General features: G+C 38.0%; 1 protein-coding gene across 12 annotated transcripts in view; it reads right to left on the bottom strand.

The window, feature by feature from the left end:
• enah (ENAH actin regulator) overlaps positions 1-26,163 on the bottom strand; it is a 156,747-nt gene that overhangs the window by 21,394 nt on the left and 109,190 nt on the right. For 11 of the 12 annotated variants that reach the window (XM_069179741.1, XM_069179735.1, XM_069179719.1 and 8 more), the window contains one exon: positions 2,680-3,011. In XM_069179741.1, the coding sequence (XP_069035842.1) occupies positions 2,680-3,011 (332 nt within the window). Of the gene's footprint in view, positions 1-2,679; positions 3,012-10,078; positions 10,339-26,163 lie in introns of those variants that run through there. The other variant, XM_069179771.1, reaches the window with a different exon arrangement.

Here is a 26,163-nt window from a genome sequence, read left to right as displayed (position 1 = left end):
CACAAACCCCTTGTCATTTTTAATGTAGAAAAAAAGGGAATCTTCAAAGTTATAGAGGAGACGACTACATTTTATCACTGTCATATGTTGAAAGCATGTCTCCATGCTTCAGATTTTCCTTTTTCATCAGCACTGTAGGTCTGGCTGTACAGGAGACTGCTCCCTCAGTGTCTTTCCCACTGCTCCCTTTGAAAAGTGCTGACACACAGCAGTTTGAAGCCTCAGCAGGAACTCCCACAGCTGATGCCTGACCAAGGCCTGGATACACATTTCAAAACCCACTAGCACAGCTGGAGTGTGTTCATTACTTCCAACTTTTGCACAGCCTTATAATACTTGTAATGCTAGCAAACCATCAGATTTTGGCTAAGTTTTTTTTATTTTTAAAAAGTATTATTGGTAATTTAGTATAAAATAAATGTTATAGGTATTGTATAGACTCACCAAGTGAGGACCTGTTTGGTGTTAACTACTGTATCAATTTCACTTAACTGCTCAGCATAAACTGTATGTCTATACAGTGAACAACCAGCAGGGAACATCACCCAAAACACTAAGTTTTCTTAAACCAGCTTCTGTAGCTCTGACACTTTTAATGAATTGGGAAGTTTGTTCTTTCTTCAAAAAATTCCCTTTAATGAAATTAGTAGAAATTCTTTTGAAAAAACTAGAAGCCTACAGTATATACAGTGCAACAAAATGACTACTATAGTCCTGGCTGAACCTGAAATGAAAATGGTAAAATCATGAATGCAGCTCTAAAATATTTTTTAAGAATCTTAAATGAAGAAAAGCTGAATATTTTTAGGTTGTAAAATTGGTTGAAAACATCTAATCCATGTTATGGAGAATTGTGTTATCCAGAGTAATTTGTCATTTTGCAAAAAGTAACTGCTACAGTAGTTATAGCAAGATATCAGACCTTGCAACACAAATGTAATAGAAAAATGAAGTACAGCTTGAGCAACAAATCCCATTTTATATATCATAATATCAATATCAGTAACAGAGTCAGTTGTCCTCAGCTGTTGGCATTCAGAATGAAACCAGCCCAAATCACCATGTTTCATATCTACTACAAGCACTGCATCGCATACAGTAACTGCATGGATAGTTACTGTATAAGTGTAAGCAATTATTATTCTTATTATAGTTCATTTTATACAAGAACACAGTGAGGGAATCCCAGTGCATTGTGGGAGGAATTTTACAATAACCCAATATTTGGCACTGGAAAGGCGAGTAGTTTCAAGCTTAAACGAACTGTATCTTTACTAACACATTCAATATCTTGTCTTGAAGCCTGGGTGATTTTAAAACTGAAAGACATTATAGAACTGCTGTTACTGAGCCTACTGAGCATACTTCTACTGAGTGAGCCTACTGAGTACCCTGGGTAAGATGGCAAAGAGCACAGCAAAGTCTCGCTTCACTTGCTCTTGGCTTGAAGCACTGGTTCACATCGACAAGTTCAATGAGAAGACCTAAACTCCAACAAACAGTAACGTTGTACTGTGCACTTTTGTTCAATTTCAATATAGACATGTTCAGTAGATACGATTTCATTCTTCACTGGGAAGTAAACATGAGAATAACTTGACATTTAAAAAAAGAACCTTGACAACAGAAACAAGGCTTACATAGCTTCATAATATGCAATGACAAATGAGCGGTATTTACTAACCACAGCCTCAGCAATCTCTCTAACTCAAGGTGCAGCTGGCAACAAAATACCCAATTCCCATTTATACAAACACTAATTCTCATCAGACTGTCATCACACACCTACCCTTCCATGATACAGTTAGTTGTTCTGCAAAATACTTAACCATTCACCATATTTTAAGATGTAACTCAATTCTCTAATTGGAATTGTAAATATACCCATAGTATTTACCACTGAAAGCTATATTATTAATATTTATCATACATGTTATCCTAAGCTATTTTTAGAGACTAGGGGCATCACTGCTATTGCAGAGGCACATACAAAATGCTTCCCTGGTGTCAATAGAATCTTGTTTTGTTTTTGGTATGATCCTTACGATCCTTGCGGTTCAACTTATTCACAATAACACGGCAAGTCACTGGCTGAACAGGGGCTTGAAACCGCCATGTTAAACGCCTTCTACTGCGAGACTAACTCTACCCCACAGACCACTTAAGTCCTTTCAATTCCATGATTCCAACCAAGAAATCCACGTTTACAAGGCTTCAAACACACCGCTCAGTCTCAGTGTCTTGCACTAATTCCAATTCCTGCTTGAGACCTGATATTGTCCACACCTTCAGCTCAAACACATTCGGAGAACAGCCTGTGTATGGGGGGCTCTTGCTAATTTGCCCAGGGAACCGGCAGAGCCTCTTTCAGCTTCCCCATTACTCAAGCTGTGTGTTAATGAGCCTCCATTTGCAACCAGATGGGAGCAAACCAAAGAAGCCAAAATGAAATTATGCTGATGACGGGTGTGATAGCAATGAAATAACACGTTGCCAGCCTTGTTTTTTTTTGTTTATGCAGAGTTGACGCTTGATTTGCTGAAACGGTATAGTTACAGGTGACCTCCCATCTGTACAAATCCGGCAACTGAACTGTTCTCACAAGCCGCACGTCTGACTGAGGTGTATCGATGGAATTAAAAAAATGGCCAGAAGTCCAGGAGTATAAAAGATGCCTACCAGCATTGGACATCCGCCGCTCTCTCTCCCACTCCATCTGCTCCCTGTCATGCTGCTCATGGTGCTCTCGCTCCAGCCTCTCCCTCTCCAGCTTCTCCCTCTCCAGTTGCTCCTGCTCCAGCCGTTCCCTCTCCAGCCTCTCTCTTTCCAGCCGTTCCCTCTCCAGCCTCTCTCTTTCCAGCCGTTCCCTCTCCAGTCGCTCTCTTTCCAGCCGTTCCCTCTCCAGTCGCTCTCTTTCCAGCCGTTCCCTCTCCAGTCGCTCTCTTTCCAGCCTGTCCCGCTCCAGCCTCTCCCGCTCCAGTTCCTTCAGTCGCTGCTGCTCCTGCAGCTGCCTGGAAAACAAGCAGGACAAAATAAATTCCAACACAAGAACAACAGTGTTTTGAGATACAGAGGCACAAAAGTTGATTTCTTTTTCAGCACAGTGTCACTTGTCAAAATTTAAAGCATTGATCACAAAGTACTTCCAGGTCAAGGTCACCAAGGCTTAGTGTCCAGTTTCTGTGTCTGTAAGTCATTTCAGAAACCGTGATTATATTTCACTATCTCAACTGCTCCAGGCCCAGAATCAGGGCTATGCTGAAAAGAGCTTGTTTGGCTCAATTTTCTTTTTTTGTTAAGGAACCAAGACAGAATGCCACGCTTTTCACACCTCCATTACATTCAATTCATTGTGCTTTTCTGACTTGCCTAAAAAAATACTCATTGTGGACATTTAGTGCAACAGGCTCTGACTAATGCACAGCTTTAGTGGATAAGGCATTGGCGAAGTGTTGGCACTGTGGCTAAGGATCTGCGCCTGTGGCTGGAAGGTTGCCGGTTCAAATCCTGCGGCCGGTAAAGGAATCCTACTCCACTGGGCCCCCGAACAAGTCTCTATAATCCCAGTTGCTCCAGGGGCACCATATAAATGGCTGACCTAGCCTCTGACCCCAAGCTTCTCTCCCTGTCTGTGTGCCTGTGCGTCTCATGGAGAGCAAGAAAAAGACAAATTCCTAATGCAAGAAATTGTATATGGCTAATAAAATGATCTGATATTATCTAGTAACCCATTATAAAAACCCAGAATTACTTATCTTAACTTTCATGAGCAACTTAAAAACTGAGCTTTCCTAGTGTTAGATTATTCAATTAATAAAAGCCTGTTCATAACTAAAGCTGTTGCCTAAAGCTGTTATAGTTACAGTTATAGGAGACTAGAAGCATCTCTAAGAATTTAGAGAAAGTGTGTAACACCTGGCAGTGTAAACATTTCCAGCTTCAGAGCAGAGGGAATGTTTGCTGAGATATAGGGGGTCCCGGATTCCTGAGATCAAAAGCCATCATAAAGTGTACCTTGGTTTACCTAGTTAATCAAGTTCTGGATAAATGATTGTCAATCAGCAGCTCAGAAACACACCATATAAGACCACGTTAAGACCACAGACAGCAAAAGAAGACAAAAAGGTCAGACCATGAGAGAGAGAGGAGTAAGGAGGAGGTGGACCTTGAAGCTTGTGCCAGGTGAGACCCCTACTTCATGATAATCTACACAAAACCCCATTGGAGCCAAGTATTTAAACCTTGCTAGAGAGAGCTTGCTATTCTGTGTTTTTATGGAACTTTGATTTCCTTAATCAATAATACCTTGGTTAGAGATGTCTTTCCTGTTTAGGGGTATAAACATTATAAATGGAATAAATGGTGCATTTTTAGATTAGAGAGGTAGACTCCCAATTATTTTTTGGCATCTGAGATTGCAGGAGACAGATCTAACTGCAGGTTGTACTGCATTCTGTTTTATTTAGAAGGCAACATATTTCTTCTGTGGCCTCTGTACGTGTTATTAAAGAGTTGAATACTTAGTAGAAGTTGGGGTTTTCTGTGTGATTTGAATCTTAGGCCCCTAATTTGTGTGTTGTTTGTTTTGTTGTTCAGTGTAGTGTTTGCATTGTCATTAATAATATTTAACAAAGTATGCCCAAATTATATTTTTCACCAAAGCTGTGCCAGCAAACAAAGCACTCACATGCCTCTCAATATACGAAAAGCTTGGGTACATTCTGGATAAATCATTTACAAGCTGGGGGTTATGAATATTTGTTTTGCTAACCGTCTAAACCCCTCAGTTAATTCCTGATACTCACCATTTTCGTAGCCCCCCATTTTTAACATACGCTCTCAAACATTTTATTGCGTGCAAAGAAACTGTTTTATGCAGTGAACAAGAGAACCAGTCCAGTGTTATAATTTATCATTTTTGAGTATTCAACTCAAAAACTGATGCAAACTGCACATTCTTATTTGAGTACACTTAAAGAGAATTTGTCTCTTAATTGAAAACTTGTCCCATACAGTTAATTCTATTTCATGGGACACTTGTTAAACAAAAAAACATGTTCTTTGTCTTTACTAATGTAATAATGAAACAATAGGGCCCTTGTTGTACATTGTAAAAGATGGACAGTCATGAAAAGGAGAAAAAGCAGTTCTCAATCCAGAACAGGTACCAGGATTGACCAGAAGAGGGCAGCAGGAACCTACAGCAAATATACAGCTCTACCTGAAAAGGAATGATAAAAGCTTTATTGGCCCCTAGTATCTGAAAGTGATTTCAAAACCATAAAAGGTGCCAAGGCCACATAGCTATGCAAGATAAAAGTATTCACATGAAGGATAGCACAATTTCTAAAATTACGACTGTATAAGCATTCTGTAAACACATCATTGATCAGTGATGACTCAAGGTGCTGTACAGAATCCAAATCCTCTGCTCTTTTACTTCTCTGTACATTATCTCTTTCCTTAAAGTGAACGAATGATTCCAAATTAAGATTAAAATCACCATTCCTATTACTGTTTATACAGATAAAATTTTGGTGAAGACTATTTTTTTAATCTTCAAAGTTAGTAAAGAATCACAGATTACAGGTACTTTACTTTAAGCAAGACATGGGGGCATACAGTATGTAACCACAGTAACTGTTAAACAGTGATAATCCACAATATATACCAACAGGGGAGCACCTATCAAGTCACTGTCAAAAAACCTTAAGCATAAAGAACATCCTTTTGCACAATATTAAATATTTAGAAATTTTAGAAATAAATCCAATTGTGTTTTGCATACATACTTTGTACCTGGCCTTCACATCACTACACTTGATACATCCACATCTAAGCTTCTAAAGTCATTTCTATTCAACAGGAAGGTGACAGAACAGGCCCAAATGGATTCCCAAAGCTTTTAAAGGAAATAGCACCGAGTTCAAATGTGTTCGAAACAGTTGGAGTATCCTGTTGTAAATCACACAAAGCACTAAAACAGCAGTGGAATCTTAAGCCTGCTATGCAAAATCTGCCAACTCAATCCCCCTTCACTGAGCTGGAACACTATTTGTCTCTTAATGAAGAATGCCTTTCTGGTACACAGTAATTGAAAGTTTACAAAATGCAGTATTCAACAATCCTCTATTAGACAATCTCAAAGCTTCCCACACAGGAACATGAATAAAGGCAGCCCATCAAGCAGGGACTGGGGCTTGACTCAAAGCCCTGGATTTAGATATTGTCCAACCTATTCCCCGTTCATAATGCCACATTCAATTTTTGACTCAGCAGGCAGCCCACGCATGGCAAGATCACGGTAGAGTCCTAAACGTCAATGCATCTTGCTCGCGTCATAATCATGACTGCCTTCCTGCTCTACCATCTGGCTAGAGCCTATTTACACCTGGTGAACTAATCAGCAGATTGAGTTTTCAAATCAAAGCAAGCTGAAATCCCAGTAGCCTAACCTCACCGAGAACCTAATCAAGAGGACTGCTGCTGTACATGAAGAATCAACAGAGTCATCCCTGTGAATCCAAGAAACCCCAAGACCAGTTAGGCATATCCTTATCAGAAAGTAGCAACTTGGCAAAGATGAGCCTGAAGCCCATAATCGCCTTCATATCCCAGAAAGTCAATTCTTGCCATAATTCTCTCAAAGATGTCTGTCCCATGAGCCTTCAGAGCTCACAAATCAGACAGGAGGGGCTACACAAAAAGCACCAGTAAGGAAAAACTTCTAAAGCTACTGCAATAGTTCAATTGTTGGCCATTTTGTTGTGCCTCTATCCACTGCAACTGTCCCTTTACATATCTTTCTGTAATTTGTTTAACAGATATGTAATACATTTTTATCTACTGTTAGGTAAATGTATTTTTTGGCATTTTAAAATTATAGACTTGAACATGTGCTTCTTTTTGAAGCTTACATATAACCTCTATGTTTTACTAGTAGAGGTTAATTCCATGCTGAAAAACAGAAAGAAAGGAGGAGGAAAAAAAACATTTAAGCTGTGAAGCTGTGTACTCAGGCTTTTGAAATGTTGTATTTTGTCATCTGGCTTCTTTCACCTTTTTAGGCTACATTTCACCTCTATTTGTTTCTTTACATAACCTGGCAGTCAACACCAGCCTATAATGACAGAAATAACAGAAGGAAATAACACAACTGGATTCCTGCCAGTCTTGTGTCCAGTGTTCTGATTATCTGTATAAAGTGGACAAAAGTTCAAAAGACACCCGCTATTAAAAGGATGAGTTGTGTTGCAAACCACGTGATTTGCCCTCCTTGTAAAGAGACAAACTTTTGATTCACATGAGAGCACAATGAGAAGTGACATTTTTTGAGTTGCCAGAGTTAGTGAAACAGACAGCAAGCCAAGAGGGGCTATCGATTGGTACAGGAGGTCCAACACAGGCTGGTCTCAGCCCTCATAAAACCCCAGTACTGATCAAATAGACACGACACAGCATGGTATACCATCAGCAAGGTAAAAAAAAAATGTGTGAAACTACGAACTGTTACCATGGTATTTTCTTGTGTCTGCCCTTAGTCAAAAAGAGCAGAAAGGTAAAGGGTCTAGATTCCCCTTAATCCATATACTGTATATATCAAGAAGTCTAAAAATAAGTTGCCCACAAAATGCTTTTGCAATGACAAGCAAGCACTTCAAACTGTCTCTACACTCCACTCATTATTTAATGCGGCAAAGACATTCCTTTTTGTTCTTTCCCTGAGGACGCTTCTCATTCTCTATGACTTCATTACAGAAGACACGGCTGTGCAAGAGACAATTTCACTGCTCTGCTGGGTATTAAGTAACAGCCATTGCCCACATCCGCTGAAATCCCAAACGGCATGATTAAGTTGCAAAGAAAAGTTAATTAAAAGGCCAAAGGATCTCCATAACATTCATAACCTAATTTTTGGAAGAAAAGTAAAGGAAAATGTGCCAATGGCATGAAAAAGCTCGCGCCAGTGATATCCTGCAGTGGGGATTCCCCCCAGCCTGGTGTTACACTGAGGTGGAGAAAAGATTTATTATCTTTTATTATTTACAGGGCACTGGGCTCTTCCGGGATCTGTTGTGAGCCATGCAAAAAAGGAGGATACAGTCTCGAGAGATGAATGTGTAATGTAGCACAGATGTGATTGAACTAGGGACTAGGGTATTTCACAGCATGACTGTGGGTAGCATATACAAAAAACCTTTGGAGCCATGTCAAGTTACAATCTTAAATGGCCATACCTGAATACTCTGAATCACCCAAATGTTTTTAGAAGGAGACACTACTTCTATCTTAGTGGACTATTAGAGTGTAATGTTATCTGACACAAACACATTCGCTGGCAGACCAGATGACAATACTCCTAAGTAACAAGCACCTCAATGACTTAAAATTAGCATCAGCTGTATCCCTGTCAATCCAAACAACTGCAACCTGACAACACTTTGCAGTATCCGTTAATGCAGGTCTTAGTCCTGATACTGGAGGCCCACACACCTGCTGGTTTTTGTTCCTGCCAAGCTCTCATTTGCACAACTGAACCGTTTACTGACTTAATATTTGAATAAATTTGAACTGTTTGGCTAATTTCATCATAAAAAGGTTTAACTCCAAACGCTTGAGTAGAAAATCTAGCAAATGTTCCGATGAAGCACATTACTTAATTGCTGCATTAATTGAATTTATAATCTCGGCTGGAATGAAACCAGCCCCAATCCTAACCTTTCAAATCAAAGATATTGTACACACAACTGTTGGCATTGAACAGGAATGCATATTTTCCCTTCCCTACTACTTCAGTGGCATAAATATGCTTCTCTACCACATAATGTTCCAATCCCCAATATATTGTGAAGTACTACAAGGCAGTAATTGGTACACATTAGTTCTTGTCAAATATATGCTAGTGTCTTTAATTGTTTAATTGAACTGTTATCAATAATATCTGTGGTCGTGAAGTATATATTTTTTTAGTTTTGTAGAAGTGTTTTCCAGCAACATTTTTTCCTAATCAACAAATCTGAATATAGAATCTAGGTAAGACAATCTGCACTGGAAAAAGGCCCTCCAAATAAAAAGCTGACAAGAATAAAATGAGGTACACTGTCATCCAAGTTCACTGACTTTCCTTTTCCAAAAAATCTATGCAGTCTGCCAGGAAAATCAAAATGTAGAGATATTCAATGTTTATGTGGAAAAAAACAGAAAATTGCTTAGGTATTGTTTCAAGAGAAAAATGTATGCAGTGTGGATTTATCACACAAAGGTTTCCAGTGTAAATGAACAGCACTACCGGTATACCCCTTTATTTACTCTATTTTTTCAAGCAATTTTTAAAAACAGAATACATAAATCTAGTATGATGCCAATGACCTTATACAGTATCACACTATAATTATCAAACTACCTCATCACCAAAATGTCTAAACAGTCCAAAATTATTTTTTGTTTCCAAGGCTAAGATACTGAAATGTAAATTACAACATAATAAGAAAATCAAATTAAGTAGCATTACCCTTCTCAATGATGTGGTATATGCAGCTTATTTATTACTGACTTTTAGGTCTTTAAAGCTAAAGACTATCCACCTTTTTTATATAATACAGCCCTGCCTATCAACACCAAAGAGAGATGGGGTATTTTTGTAACAGCACAAACAATGGTTACTTTTGTAATAGATCACCTATTTAATATAGATGTACTGTATAATTCTGCCTGATGAGCCAGTTGTGTTAAGAATGAACAAAAATTTAGAATCTTAAACAGAACCTTGTCAGAAACACACAAAACCACCCTTGTTAAATTGAGCTTCCATGTTACTTAGATTTAAACAAAATTAAAAACTCAATATTCAAGAAAAGTTTAAAAAATCCTATGAAAACAAAACATTTACATATAAATACTGGGTAACATATAGCACATTGAAACTGTGAACATTCAGTTGTCTAAATTGAACTTTTCAAGAAAAAAATACATACAAAGCTTATCTGGATTAATATTAATGCCAGCAACAAGATTTCAGGTTTTATCTAATATTAGCTACATGTACAACCAATAGTATTATTTTGCTGTGAACACTTACTGCAAAAGTCTGCCAACATCAGGCCCACTGCTCCTAGACAACACAACATAAGGTCCCAGAAACTTCATTGTAGTATCCACTCCAACAGGGTAGAGTCCTGAATGACCAGTCGATGCTTCATTCATCTTTCTTATTCTTCAACCTTATAGCAGCATGACTCTGACAGTCTTATTTAAGGCTTCTCGCCCACTCTTACAGCAATCTTCGTCTCCTCAGAATGATCTTAACATGACCCAGTGATGTATTCGACATACTTAGCAGATGTGATCAACAAGTAACCCCCCAAACCTAACATCTTTAAAAACAAACAACAGTGTAAGATTACAAACTTTATAATTAAATATACCGTAAATTCTTCTGACAGCTTAAGTTTAGATTTTGTTTACTGTTTGAGCAACTTGAGGCAAATTGCCCACTTTACTGTAAATGACTCTGGCAATTTCTCCATAAGCAAACATAGGCCCTAGGGTCATGTTCAACTAAGTATAAATGATCTCATAAGCAAAGCCTATTTTTAAATAACTGATGTGTTCATGGAGTGTACATGATTAAACTGATGAAGAAAGCAATTCCAATGCTTTGCGACACTGTGGACCTCAGCTGTCACCATTGTACAGACAGATGGTCACATTTAGCCTTCTGCAACACCTGTACAGTTTCGTAATTTCACTCCAAAGAGTTTCAGTAAACACCAATATCGGCAGTTGGCAGCTACAAAATTCCAAATGGGGAAAAAAAAATAATTTGAGCAACATATGCAGGCTTTATTTTTAAGTGAGCTTAAAACTGGGTAATTTAAATCTGATTCTACTCAATAGTGAGCTACAGTTAAGAAATGTGAAGGACTGTGCTGATGTCCACATTTCCTCAAGGCTTTGGAAGGTGGCTTGAAAAAACCAACCACTGTGTGGAAAACGCGTTCGAGTTGAGATTTCCTGCCCTTTTCTAAATTTCCAGAATATGCAGCAGGTACCATGAAAACATCTCCTCATAGTCCGTCAAGTACATCACTTTCAGATCTATGTCCACATTTCTTCAAGACATGTCTTTGATAAGTGTGGACTTAACTGAATTGTGCCACAAGGTGCTCACCCAAGCAACAGATAAGCTCTATAACTACGGGTTCAAGCCTAGAAGTCATGTCACAATCCAACCCTGACAGATTCTCCAATCCACTGTCGACCAGTGGTAGGGTGGAATTTGCTGGCTAGGGTTCTCAAGTGTTAGCAACACCTGCGTTCCTGTGGTCTGCTGGTTACATGCAGGCATGCGGTACAGGCAGTGATCAGCTCTTCTCTGATCGGTGCTGAACCTCCTGCACAGGCTGCAGCCTTGAGATGTGAAAAGACACAGGGTACGAAGCCAGGGAGGTCAGCTGAATCTGCAAAGTCCCTTGTATGTGGCTAAAGGGTTTGTAGCTGCAAGCTGAGGTGCAAAAAACACAAAACTGGTATTCCAGATCAGGCTGGAAAAATTGACGGGTCTACATTTACTGAAAGCAGCCGATCACATAGCTCTAACCATGTGGGGTGAAGCATGCTCTTATACATCAAAGCAGACGGATATATCTTTGTAAACCTTCTATGATTAAATAAAAAGCTATCATCTAAACTTGGCTAGTCTTAGCAAGAATTCTATAAACTAGACATTAAATTAACTCCAAGTACTACTCAACACTATAAAGAAGCGTGACAGTATATTTCACTACCTGTTTTTTTTTCTGTCCTACATAACATGCTGGAGGTAAAAATTAAAACTAGTTATAATCATATGACTTGATTCATAGGATTTCTTCAATATGATGTTCAGGCACATACAAACATCCAAATATTAAATTCCAAACATTCACAATTTAAAATTGTGAATTCCAATTATTCAGATTATCTTTAATCAGTGTTTTGGTGTTCTTCTGATGCAATGAAAAAGGCTGTTTTTTTCACTGGCTTCTTGTTTTCGGTCTTCCGTTACTAAGGGAACAGTTGCTAAGGGAATGAGGAATTAAAGGGGCCTTCCAATAACTAGCACAGATTCAAGGATGAATACAAAAATGTAAGGCTTTCTTTTACAATGAGAGTAAAAGCCTGATGTTCATGCTGATATCTGAAAATTGAACCATTTTAAAAGATTACAAAGCAGAGCTCAGCACTTTATTTGTACAGGTTCTAATATACAGCAGTAAAAATAACTATAGAGACATTTTCATACATGACATAAGGTCAAGAAGCTGCTTAAAACTGCTGAACGACAAGGAAACTATAAGTGTCCAAAAACAGCACCAAGGACACTTTCCTGTGGCTGACAATCCATGCATAACAGTACAGTCAAGAGCTTTAGAGCAGGCTTATGCTGAAGAGCTCTACATAGTGTAATGAGAAACAGATTGACTACATTGTGAACTTAATATTTTACATTTTGCTTTAATTGAATCCACCCACCACAGTTTGTAACACTGACATATTGGTTTTCTAGCAAAATAAAGTTCGACTTTGTTAAAAATCCTAGATTAAAATAGTTCACAGAACTAGCAGATCCCTGCAGTGATAATGCATTCTGAAAAAACAGTTTTTGAGGTCTTGTGGGCACACTACCATTGAAGTTATCCATGGCACTTCACAACTTTCAGCTTCCTCATTAGCACTTAGCATCAAGCACATGCAGTGTGTAATGCTAAAACTTGTGCTAAAAAAAGCTCAACAACTGAAATAACCGCAATAGTTAAAATTATGTTAAAAATTCTGCAGTTTAAATGATCCTAAGAAAGGTTACAAACAAGAGGCCATTCGGCTCATCTATAGTTAATAATAATAATAATAATAATAATAATAATAATAATAATAATAATAATAATAATAATAATTGCTTACACTTATATAGCGCTTTTCTGGACACTCCACTCAAAGCTCTTAACAGGTAATGGGGACTCCCCTCCACCACCACCAATGTGCAGCATCCGCCTGGATGATGTGACGGCAGCCATAGTGCACCAGAACACTCACCACACATCAGCTATCAGTGGGGAGGAGAGCAGAGTAATGTAGCCAGTTCATAGATGGGGATTATTAGGAGGCCATGATTGGTAAGGGCCAATGGGAAATTTGGCCAGGACACCGGGGTTACACCCCTACTCTTTTCGAGAAACGCCCCGGGATTTTTAATGACCACAGAGAGTCAGGACCTCGGTTTTACGTCTCATCCGAAGGACGGCACCTGTTTACAGTATAGCGTCCCTGTCACTATACTGGGACATTAGGACCCACATGGACCGCAGGGTGAGCACCCCCTGCTGGCCCCACTAACACCTCTTCCAGCAGCAACCTTAGTTTTTCCCAGGAGGTCTCCCATCCAGGTACTGACCAGGCTCACACCTGCTGAGCTTCAGTGGGTTGCCAGTTGTGAGTTGCACAACTTAACTACTAAATTAAATAGTTAATTCAGTAGTTAATAAATCTAAGGATATAATGGCTTCATAAGTTTTACCATAAGCTTTTGACAACATCTTCATAGCCTTTTCCAAATTCTCACAATCCTTTGTGCAGACACATTTTAAAAGCCGTTTGAATCAGTCGCCTCCTTGGGCTGAAGACTAAAAAGATTCAGTTCTTTTAATCTGTCAGTGTAAAGCAGTGATTCCCAGTTCTGGTCCTGGTTAAACACCTCTGCTGGTTTTCATTCCAGCCACACATTCATTAGATTAAAGCTAAAGCCTTACTTGATATAAGTTGCTTCAACTGAACATTGGCATTTTGTTTCCAATCACAAATTTTGGCTATTATTCTACGTTTGAAATACAACGGTTAAAGCTACAAGATGTTCAGAAGGTGGAACAAAAACACCAAAACAGTTCAAATTAGTCTTAAGTCAATGAACGGTTTGATTGTGTAACTGAGGACTTGGCAGTAACAAAAAGCAACAGGTGTGTGGGTCACCAAGACCCATTATTAATGTAGGAAACCATTATTATATGGCATTCTTTTTAAGCTCAGGAATGTGCCTGATTATTGTTCTCAAGACTGAGAATCCTCCCTTTTTCCAAACATGCTGCCCAAATTAAAACATCTTTCTACATCAGGTTTTACTTGTGCTCTTTACAATTTTAACAATCTTATATTCTTAATTTAACTATCCAGCACCTTGTGAAAGTAGTCATCCCCTTCAAGTGATGACTTATTTTGTTGAATTACACATGTACACATTTTTTGACAGAAATATTATGGTCAATACTTAAATGCACATACACTGGAATGCCTAGCTAAAATTAATGAAAATTATAACAAGCAAAAAATGCTAAGAAAAATTAAACACAAATATGCTGAATGCATAAATATTCACACGAGTCGATATTTGCTGACTCAGCACCTTTGGGAGCAATTGGAGCTGTTAGCCTTTTTGGATAAGTCTCTACCAGCATGGTACACTTGGATAGTGCAATTTACAGGTATGCCTACTCTTAAACTTGATCAAATTGGTAGGCAGCAATTTTCAAGTCTTGCAATACATCAGATTCAAGCTAGGACTTTTGACTGCACCACTGAAAGACTTTTACTTTCTTCTTGTTAAGCCACTCTAGTGCAGCACTGGCCTTGTCTTTTGGATTAAGTTGCAAAAAAGTCCCAGTTTAAAGTCTGTTCCAGACTGAACTCAGATTGCAAATTGGTCTTTTCTGACCACCAAAAGTTTTGCTACAAGTTTGCGCAAATCCTTTGTTATCCAACTCCACAGGAGATTTTTTTTTCAGTAATGCTTTCTTTATTGTCACTCTGTCATAAATAACAAAGTAGGCATTTTCACCCATCTTAGCTGTGAGTGTTGTAGGTTTTTCAAGTGCACTACTGTGAGGCCAACAGTATCCCTAACAAGTTTCCTCCTTGCCCAGCTACTGAGTCTGGCGAGAGAGCAGATCCAGGCAGTTTCTGGGTGGTACTCTTTCTAGTTCTTAATTACAAACTGCAGCATGCTCAAATGGATATTTACACTGTTTGAAATCATTACATACAGTAGGCTCATCGCAGAATGAGTTTCTCCTTAATACAAGTTTATCTCTTGAGTTGTTTTGAAAGCTCCTTGATCTTCATGGCTGAATTGTTGCTTGAAATTCACTATCTGACTGAGGGACCACATAGACACGTGTATTTATTCTGAAATCAAGCAAATCACTATTATTGCACATTTACAGTAACTAACTGTGTGAGTTGTCATAGTAAGTGCATCAATAATTAAGGGTTATCTCAGCAAAGGGAGTGAACTCTTACACAATCAAAATTTTAAATTTTCGTAGCAGGCATTTACATTTCACCCACAGACGTGTTCAGTTCGTGCTTTAAGATTATGATTAAAAATATTCACTTTAAAAATTATTTGAAAGTAAACCAAATGGGACATCACTGAAGGGTTTAAATAATTTTGGAAAGCACTTTATATCCCATGTATCCCCTCTGCATAGAAGATGTAAATAATTTAATTCTAGTTCAGCTAATAAACTGTCCTTGTCCACAGTAAATATGTGCCAGATTTGTTTTGAACATCCTATTGCCACATGTGCACTATGTACATATTCTGCTATTTTAGCATGTTATTTTGACTGGTTTACTAAGCGTACCAGGTAGTAGATCATTTATACAAATAAGGAATTGGTTCTCGTACAGAACCCTGTGGTACTCCACTAACTACATCACCCCAATTGGAGCTCCACCCTTTAACCTGTACTATTTTCTATCTATTCTATCCATTAACCAGTTCTCAATCCAAAAATTGGCATTACCTTGAATGGCTAATCACCCCTAATTGGAGAATTATGTGATTATTTTATGAGGAACTATTACATTTGCACCAATATAAATTAATTTACAAACAGTAGCTAAAATATAGACAAGAAATATACTGTGTACTGTATGTATCTTTGGACACTGCCATTGTGCAAAATCCTAAGTCACAAGCTCATGTTTTGCACCTTACAGTACATTAGGCTGTCATTCCTGCTCAGATCTGTTGTAACAGTCCGCATCATTATTTGACTAATTATAATTTTGAAATTTACAATTAAATCAAATAAGTGAAGCAATGTGGTTTCCTTTTAATGCCAATGTTAAAATGGATATGTTGTTACAACATCATGACAATTCAAATCTGATTTCCAACTGTATCAAAAAGTGCTATCAGAAGACATCTCCAATATATAACATTTCACAGGAAGAAATCAATGTAGAAATAGTTAAACATGTACAAGTATTGACACACTGTACATCTACTGACCCTGAATCAAAGTGTTTTTGACATTTTGGGAATTTTAACAAAATCTCTTCAAGATTATCTCCTTGAACTTTCTATTAGATTTTATTATAACCAAATTAAGTGGATAAAGTGTTATAGATGAAGTGTCATAGTACAGAAGTGTTTCTGAAATAATTTAAAATGTTTATTGTTTATTTTTTATAAGAGAATTGTATTTTTATGAAAAATCTTATTTTACTCCCCTGCCAAATACTGGAAAAAGGTACTATTGAATAATGTCTTACTCTATTTAAGCTTTGTTTTGTTGTGGTAATAAGCACTAATGATGGTCGTTATGTCCAAACACGATCAGTCGGCTGTACTTACTCGTCTTTTCCAGTGCTGACAGTTTTAAAGATCGCTCAGAAATTAAAGTCATTGTTGAATAATTTTCTATTAAGCACAACCTCAGTTGTTTCAAATTTCAGTATCATGAATTCTGGAGTCTGCACACTTGATAGCTTTGGAGAACAAGGACTTTGGGAGTTTGTGAGTCAGCACAAGGGTAATTATTGGATTTTGATATCATCCACTGTGAGACTGAGTTACATTGCAAGATGAAGTTTAATATTAGCGCTGTTTCTTCATTTAACTCTCTCCCTCAAGACTCTTTAGCAAACACATAAATGTATTTGTTTGTTACAGACCTCACACGTGCATGATAAAATTTATCAAGAGATATTTCAACGCGGTTTACCAAGAATCCACTCCAAACTTGCCTCCCTTTTCTCATATCCTACTGCTTTGATAGAATGGGATCCAACATCTTTACATCCTCTGTCTTGTACAATTAGAAGATGGAATTCATTGATATTATCCAATAATTCCTGCCATTCCTATCATCTGGATCAATGGTCATTATTGAGCAATGACCTAAGCTCAAGTATTAGTGGTTTCCTGGCAGCCATCAGCATCCATTACAGTTGCTGTAGGAATGAGTCAGCAGCACTGGCTGGCCATGGCTAAGCATGCCTCTCTTGTAGGCCCTTGGGAGTTCATTAAGATATTTAGGCAGAGTAAACGCTGCGACACTGATGAAGCACAGGAGCTGCGAAAGCGTGCTGGCAGCTCACACAGACGAATGACTCAGACATTCTCGGAGACTGTACTACTGACATGGCACGAGTGAGGTCAGCAGAAAAGACTGCCAGAAAAAAAACAGACTAAAGCTAAATAAATGGAAGGTCATTGTATAGTATGAATTAGCTATTTAGTTGTGCAAATCATTTAAAAATTGAAATGTGACTGCTTTATCAGTATTAGGGGATACTACAGTCAAATAAAAGCACCCACAGTGAAAGATACTTAATCTTAAATATAAAAAGCCAGTGGTGGAATATGGACATTGATAGTCTTGAATAATGCAGACATTTTTATCAGAATGTCCACTCATAACAGCACCAATTTTTCGCCAGAGAGTAATCATACTGGTAGTTTTTCACCCACATTTTAGGCACTCTGAAGATCACCCACAGTTGTAATCAAGCTCAACATGATTAACAGGTTTATGTCTTAACAGGTTTGCAAATTAAAATGATGTTTAACGCCTTTTATCGTATTCAATCTTAGAGCACTATAGCAGCCCAAACACCTTACTGGCAGACAGAATTCCAGTTATTGTAAGTACAGGGTACAAATTAACAAGGACCTAGTAACAATACAAACCTTGCATCGTTTGAGGGTCCTACTTTAAGCAAGTTAGACATTCCTAAGTACGATAAGTAATCAGCAAAAACATACTTCAGCAAATACTTAAAGCACTTAATTATATATTAAACTATCTGCAAAATCACTTATTTAATGACCAAGGCACACTGATCTGTTATTCATCTACAATTAATATCAAATTGGCCTTCTAAGATGCAATTGCTTTATCAATGTGTTAAGAAGGAATATCACCAGATAGAAATTACCAGTTCAACTGTACTGCTGTTAAAAACATTTTGCATGAAGCCTAGTACAAAACTTTTCTGCCTCGGGTAATTGAATACGATTCCCTACATTTCATTGGACTCACAATAAAATGTTAAACTCTGTGAGAAACTCCAGGATCCCTGTAGTAGTTAAAATGTCAGTATCCTATCCATGCAGGAGGGAACAAAGCTTTGTGATGGAAACTTAGGACATGCTCTTTTCAAGCTTAAGCAACTGGCAACCATTCCCTTCTGCTAAATCTCTGCCACAAAGGCAGTAACGAGCCAGAAGTGTATTGAATTCACATCAGTGGATGACATCAACCATAAAATATTCCACTTTCATTGACTGCTATAGCTAAATATGGATGTAGGCTGGAGGAGTAACTGTGAGTAGAGGGCTTACTGCCAATTCCATTACATTTATAAAACATACTTTTGAAAAGAAATCACAGCCCTGTATTTAAGCAGATAATGGCAGATTGGGACTGATATCCTTATAAGGAACAAGCGCACCACAGACTGCATCATACAACAAAAAAAGTTACACCGTAATGCTAAATCTGTACACTGCCTTAAAAAGCTTGTGTTGATAAAACATCCTCTGGTCCAGATCTACTGTATTCGTGGGGCCCCTGCCACAGGAAATTACTTTTCCCACCTGTGATTCCACCCACGTTTAAAGAGAAATGATTTTGCTGACCTCTGTATGTCCTCGTGAAGTATTTGATTTACACCACATAATTCATCTGTCAAGAAGATCAACACTGGAGATGCTTATGCTGAACTGATTAGGAAATGTGTAGCAGGTGTCCCTTCCCCTTGAATTTATCACCAATAAACTTGCAAAGCTTAACCGATAATGCGTTACATATTCTGAAGTTCAGTGGGTCCGATACAGTACATGGGACCACACAAACTACATCAAAGGTAACAGAATAAACTCCTGAATAACATTGTGAATGATGCTGAATTAACAAATCATCCACCACATGCGATTAGATCGACCTCCACCACGTTCCAATATATTGTTGGTGAATTTTAATTTTGAATAACGTCTTAAAAGCAGGTCCCTTTCCTTTAGCTTTTAGACAAGGTTCAGCATTAGCTGCTGTCCTGATAACTTTTATTTCAGGATTGGGAATCAGGACTGTGGTTAATGACAGATGAACACCTGTGTCTGAATTAAACACTTTTAGAGCTGCTCTGGTTCTGGAATCTTGGTACACTCAAAGCTGTTGCCAGACTGAGGAGCAATTATAAAATCAATGGTTTGCACAAGATCCAGTGAGTAGTTGCAACAATCACATTTATTTTATCAGCATGATCATCAGCATTGTTCCATCGTTTTATTATACTGTGTCTTGAGAAAAAGCATAAAAAAAGAAGCAGGTAGAAGTCAATTAAATTTAAAGCTACAGTATAAAAGTGAGTTTTGAGGTGGACAATGGAAGATCTGATATGGGCTGAAGATCATTCTAGGGTCTTGAAGCAGCAAAACGGACAGGGTACTCTCCCAGTGCTCGGATCCTATTATTGGGAATAGAAAGAAGGCCTGTCTAAAATCAAGAACATGAGGTTCATTGATGTAGCCAGGAAGCAAAATGTTCAAGCCCTTCAAGGTGAGCAACAGTATTCTGAATCATATTCTGAAATGTGGGAGCTCTGCAGAGACACTATAACAGATTATATGTACTTGTGCTTTTGAGCTTTGGTTAAAATCTGAGAAACTGAGTTGCAGCATGTTGCAGAAGTTAAGAATATCAAGAAATCAAGATTATGAAGAATCACTCTGATCACCATCTGCCATCGAAATGGCAGCTAAGACTGCCATTCACTGATGAATCAAGATTAAACATATCCAACAATTACTAATGTGCTTGCATATGGAAAAGCCAAGCAAGTTCCTTTGCTCAATTCAAAATCAAGAACAAGGAAAGGTTATTTGAGGGTTATAGCTGGCCATGGGGTTTTGTTTATGCCAGCCATTGCCATACTACTCAAATGGATTTGCAGGAGTGTGAAACTACAGAGGTTATAGGCTTAGTTAAAAGTACTAACCATCAATCCTTAATGGCACCTTTGACTCCTTCAAGGTCACACTGGTAATCACACACATGAGAATAAAAAAAGCTTTATTTTGAAGGTGATGAGCCACTGGACATTATCCTTCAAGCCTGATTAAAAGACTTCCCCATACAGAAATTACACCCTTGTGGACCAAACATCTACTACATCTCATTCAGAGAGATAGACGTCCTCAAACTCAAATAATGTCAGTTTTTATAGTTTTTGATTCGATGTAATGAAAGCATTATGGAAAATCTGGATCACCAAGGTGCCTGTATAACACTGCATCTAACACCTATTTTTGTAGGTTTTAAAGGGAATGCAGGGGCACGGAGCTATCCACATAGGCAGAAAGCACACAGGCACAGGCACACAGGTTCATTCCACAAAGTGCAGTACCTCAATAAATAAAAAAAAACAACAATTGCATTTATAAAGCTCTTTGAGTTACTTGACTCCAGTCTCTTTAAAGAACTGGTAATACCATAAGCTTTTGTTTTCTCCATATGGCAGTTTATGATGCAATACGGTTAGAGGAGTCAACACAAAGTCAACAAAAAGACATATTAAAGATAACACACAGGGAGAGCCTTTCTGCTTGCTTGAGTTTTTGCTGGGCTGTGGAATCTTCACAATTACTGAAGCACAGATGTCCTATTTCCAGGTAGATGTGGACAATGTCTGCATTCCTTATATATTTATGGGTGCAAAACGTGTCTTTCTACCAAGCACATCAGAATGTACTGTAGAATACTTATCAGAATATAAGTGCACACTTATGTCCTTACAGATCAGATTCCCCTTTTCTTCCACTTTCCCTGGATCAAAACATGTGATGCACGTTGTGCAAATGGGTACAAGAATTAGCCCCGGTTTACAGACCTCTAATCCATAACACAAAAGTACAGCATGTAGCCATTTCTAGAAGGAATAGCCACCCATGAACTGAGTAGAGTGGCAGCTATTTTCAGATCTAATACACCAGCTCTCAACTTCCACAAGTGCTTTACATTATTTCTTTACAGAGAAGCTTGAAGTAGTCCTTCAGACTGAATCTGTCAATACCTCTGAGAATTTCTTAACACTTACATCAAATCCTATTACAATCTCCTCTCCTCAAGACAAAATAAGTTTTGTTTCTTTAAACTGTCTGTGGAAGATTACTTTTGAGCCTGGGATTTATTCTGGTCTCACTTCTTTAAAGCTCTTTCAGGGGCAGAAATCTGGTTTTCGCAAAAAGGATTCCCAAATCCAAACAACTGAGTGAAGTCAACCCAATGCACTTGAACAATTATATCATTAGCGGTTTTCAAACTCAGTACCACCCATTTGAACCAAAAAAGCCAGCATGTATGATATCATCAAAATGACACAGAGACACTTCAGAGAAAGTATGGACCTGTAACCGTAACATGTGAAGAACTACTGTATGTCTGATCATGAATATTGCCCAAGTAATTTTTGTATTTAATTTCCTGCTGTAAAGTGTTTTCTGCAGTTTATACCCTATTTCTAACTGTTTCTAGCTCCTTTTAAACTTTTCTCTGCTGCTTTAAGATTAATCTGTAATGAGAGGGGATGTTTCTACAGCCTCAACATGTTATTAGCTTCTTTTTGAACACTTGGGTAAAAAAAACATCTAAAGTCTGGCTCACACACAAATTTCAGTGTGTAAACCACCTCTTCTAACTGGTATTATAAAAAAAAAAGTACAGCACAAAACTGCATGTGTCAGTGTACACCAACCATAATTATTTTAAAAAGCCAAAGGGATTCCAGACCAAACTATCAACACAACGTTATCAATGCAACAAACATGCACAAAACAAAAAAAAAAGATGTGCTTCATCTTTGCTGGAAAAAAAAATGTTTTTATTGCGGTTTTTCATCTTCACGTAGATCTTGTTAGGTTTACAAACAGTACCAAAATCCTGGGGCTTCAAGGTGGCTGTACATCTTGCATTTTACCGCAAGGGTTTTGCTCAAGATCAAGAATCTCCACTGCCTGGCAGATACAGAAATGAGCCCAACACGCGCACCTATTCCTGTGCTTTCTTCTGGAGTCATGACTTGTATGGATGTCTATTAAGCTACACCCACTACAGCACTTCACTATAGGCATGACTCTTCACACAAGCTGCGCTGACATGTCTACACCCCCTCTCAACTGTCTCACAAAGCAGTTCAGGCTGCTTATAAAATATACACAGACTGTGCTACTGAACACTAGTCACACAATGCAACATGTAGCTTCAGTGCTGCTTTGGGGCCTTGCAAACGTCTTCCTTTGTTGTTTGCTCTCAAAGCACTAGAAAACACTTATCCGTCAAAGATATATTGACATCAATATTTTGACGAGTGGTTTCTTGACCTGGCATCATTTTTCACTAGGTTTCAATTTGTATGCTCTACAGCTGGGTTTCATTCACCTTTTATTATTTGCTAGAGTAAACAATAAAGGCTGCCATTTTTAAGACCTTTATTTTCTTTATCCTTTAGAGTGATTTTGAATGACAGACACCCCCTATATACCTTTTTCAGTGTTATCATTCATTCTCTGAGTTTTTTCATACTGTTTTGTGTTGGGATATTCTAGTTATACCAATATGGAATGTGAAATAGCCAATTAACATCCAGTACCATTTAGCCAGTATTGTCCAGGAAACAAAGAGGGCAGCTTGCTAAGGCCACCTGCTTAGTGACCCCCTATGTGTGGAAAGCTATGCAGCTTGTAGTGCCGTAGGTCAGGTTGAGGGACTGTGTAGTGACCACTGCATCTATCCAAAAATAGGAAGGCTGTTGCTGACAAAGACTGCAGCCTTTAAATGGCTCACTAGGTCAGATGGCAGAAAAAGAAAATGGGTGAAGACCATTCCTAAGCCAAAATCCCAAACCTCATCTTTTGGAAAGCGAGGTACAATTATGCAGAAACCTCTGTGGAACATACCCAAACCAAGCTACAAGATAGCAAGCTAAGAGGTGGAAAGACTAGCTTACTACAGCAGAAGCAGGGTTGGCAACAAAAGTTACTCAGATCTTTCACATCCACTGGAGGGAAAAAGACACTGTAGGCAGGTTCCACCATCCTATAGATCCAAAGCATCAGCAACTCTACTGTTTGAGGACTGAACTATAAAAAGTATTTGCTAAGAACAGTAGAGACTGGAAGTAAATTAAGGCAGAGTGTTGTATTTTTTATATTTAAGTAAAGATTAGTTTTTTGGGTCAGTCAAGCAGAGCTTGTATCTATGGAAGGCCTATATCCTGTATGTTGTTTAGAGAAACAGTTCACACAAATTGGCATCAGTTTTAGAGAGCAGACTGGCCTCTGGGGGCTTTCTGATTGTACAGGAAGGTGATGCTGGTTCCTAAGATGCTTATGTGTACAAAGGTTGGTCCATACTTGACAGGATAAGTGAGGGTTTCAACTTTTTTAATTGTAAAAGGCCTGGAATCAGGGACTCGCAGGCTTATACATAATTTGAAAATAGTGTTTGTAATAAAATTAAGATTTTTTTAAAACCATGACTACACTGAACCTCTCAGTGTAACAATGTCCACGAGACTGATATACGAATGTCTGTATGATATACTGTCTACGAATGGTATATGGTGATGCAGTAGTGTTTGAGACAATATTGTAAGAATTTGGTGGACTGCGAATGACCACTCAGTTTTCCCTTTTTTCCCTTTGACAGATCCATTGATCTTTTTCATGGATATTCAAATCAGCATTTGACAGTCCCATATTGGAGAATTGTTTGATGTGTTTAGATTAAGAACTTGCTAATGGATTAAAAACAGTGTACTAAGAGATCAAATGATCAAAATGGTGGTGAAATGACTAAAAGAATCCCACAGGGATTTGAACTGAAACTCCCAGATTTTTTTCTCAATGATTTAGATTTTAGTATAATTACCAAACTAGTCATGTTTAGTAGAATGATAACAGGTGTAATTGGAAACGCTGGAAAAGCAAATAGCAGAGAAAACCTCTAACACTGCTAAATGCAGATGAGTGTAGAGTGTAACATGAGAGTGTAGAGTGTACTTGAAAACAAGTTAAAAATATAAAATGGCAAACAGTGAGCTTGAAGAAGCTGCTCATGAAAAAGAAAATACATCATGATCTTGATAATGTGAGGAAACAAAATATTATACAGAATAACAAGAATAGCATTAAATATTGAAAACAAGGAATTTTATATTAAAACTGTGTTAGTACGACCTCTTTCAGAGAATTGGGTATGACTTTACTCACGCCAATACAAAATAGATGTTGCTGTTCTGCAGTCCAAAGAAGAAAAAACAGATTATTTTCTGGTGTTAAAGGAATATCCTTCGCTGATGTTAAACTTTTTTTTAGTCTTCAAAAAAGTTAAGACTATGAGAGCACCTGATTCAAGCACTGTCTTCAAAATCCTCAAAGGTGCCAAGAAACTCAAGCCTTCTTCAGAATCGGTGAAAAACAAACCAAAGGACTCAAGTGGAAACTAGAGGGATGTGTTATTAAAAATTAGAATGCAACTCTTTTTATGCAAAGGGTTATGGAATAAAAACTCCACCAAATGCTTCCCAGCAATGTTGCCAAAGGTGATATTGCTTTTTTAAAGAAATGTCAGAAAGAGAACCTCGAATCAATTAGCTACAAGTTACCCACTCAATTTCTGTTTTCATGCATGACCCTCACTGTCTAAATCCGAACTAACTAACCCAGTCAAAAATGACCAACAGACTTAAATTAGTGACATAGAAATCAGGAGGTTCAAACTGTGTTTTGCATTTTTACTGACCGAGCTATGTAGCAGGCCCAAGACCCCTCCTCTTTCAGTTTTAATTAATAAGATTCACCTTATGAACTTCTTTGCATGTAGATCAATGTTCATGTGCAGCAATGAATAAAAAATGTTGCTGCACCATAATTCAGTCGACAGTCAAAAAGCATTCACATATTAGTCTAATGGGAACCATGACACACTTAAATGGGTAGTGTATTGAACCACAGTTCAAATTATAACTAATCAAAAAGGTCAGTCACACCACTACAGGATGTAATTTCAGTTACAAATTTATTTAATTGAAACTATTGCACCTAATTTGGAGCTCAACATATGGAACCGTTGCTCTACTCATATAATAAGTGTCTGTTGGATTAAAAGGTCACTCGTCACTGGAACATTAATAGAAAATGCTGCAACTACACACAACAGATACCTCCAGAAATGGCGTTTTGTTTTCTTTCTGATTGGCGTGTCCTTTACAAACCTTTCCAGAAAGATCATTAGTGATTTAAATGCTGGTTTTTAATTTCATGTTCTGAACAATAAATTAAAGAGACAGGAATTAATCGCATTAGTCACTGCTTTCTCATATCTGATCAAGGCCTGAAGGACTATCCAAACTCCTACAGGTGGCTGGTTCCCTGCTCTCTTTGCTGTTCAGCTCACTTTGCTGCAGTAAGGAGCTATAAGCAGTACCAATATAGGGAACGTATGCCACCGCACCCAAAAATATACTTCCAGGTTCAACTAGACACCAGGGGGCGGAAGAATCTGGTAGCCTGCGTTATGTATCTTAATAGTCACTTTATCATTAAACAAAGATAATAAAACACACTTTCGAAGACTGCAATGTTTCACTTTTATATAGGCACATTTTTATGCTTAAATAAATTACAATTTGGGATTCTGTGTTTGGATCTGACAGACCCAATTTGACTACAGGTCAAATTTACTGAACTGAACTTTACTAAGTGATGGGGCGTTGCAACATGCTTGAACCTAAGTGAACATGAAATCAATTGCAGGAAATTCTCAAATTCCACCATTTTTCTAT

Source organism: Lepisosteus oculatus, chromosome 2, assembly GCF_040954835.1.
Source record: "Lepisosteus oculatus isolate fLepOcu1 chromosome 2, fLepOcu1.hap2, whole genome shotgun sequence".
Lineage (NCBI taxonomy): Eukaryota > Metazoa > Chordata > Actinopteri > Semionotiformes > Lepisosteidae > Lepisosteus > Lepisosteus oculatus.
Note: the sequence above shows the minus strand (reverse complement) of the source record. Positions and strands in the feature narration are given on the sequence as shown.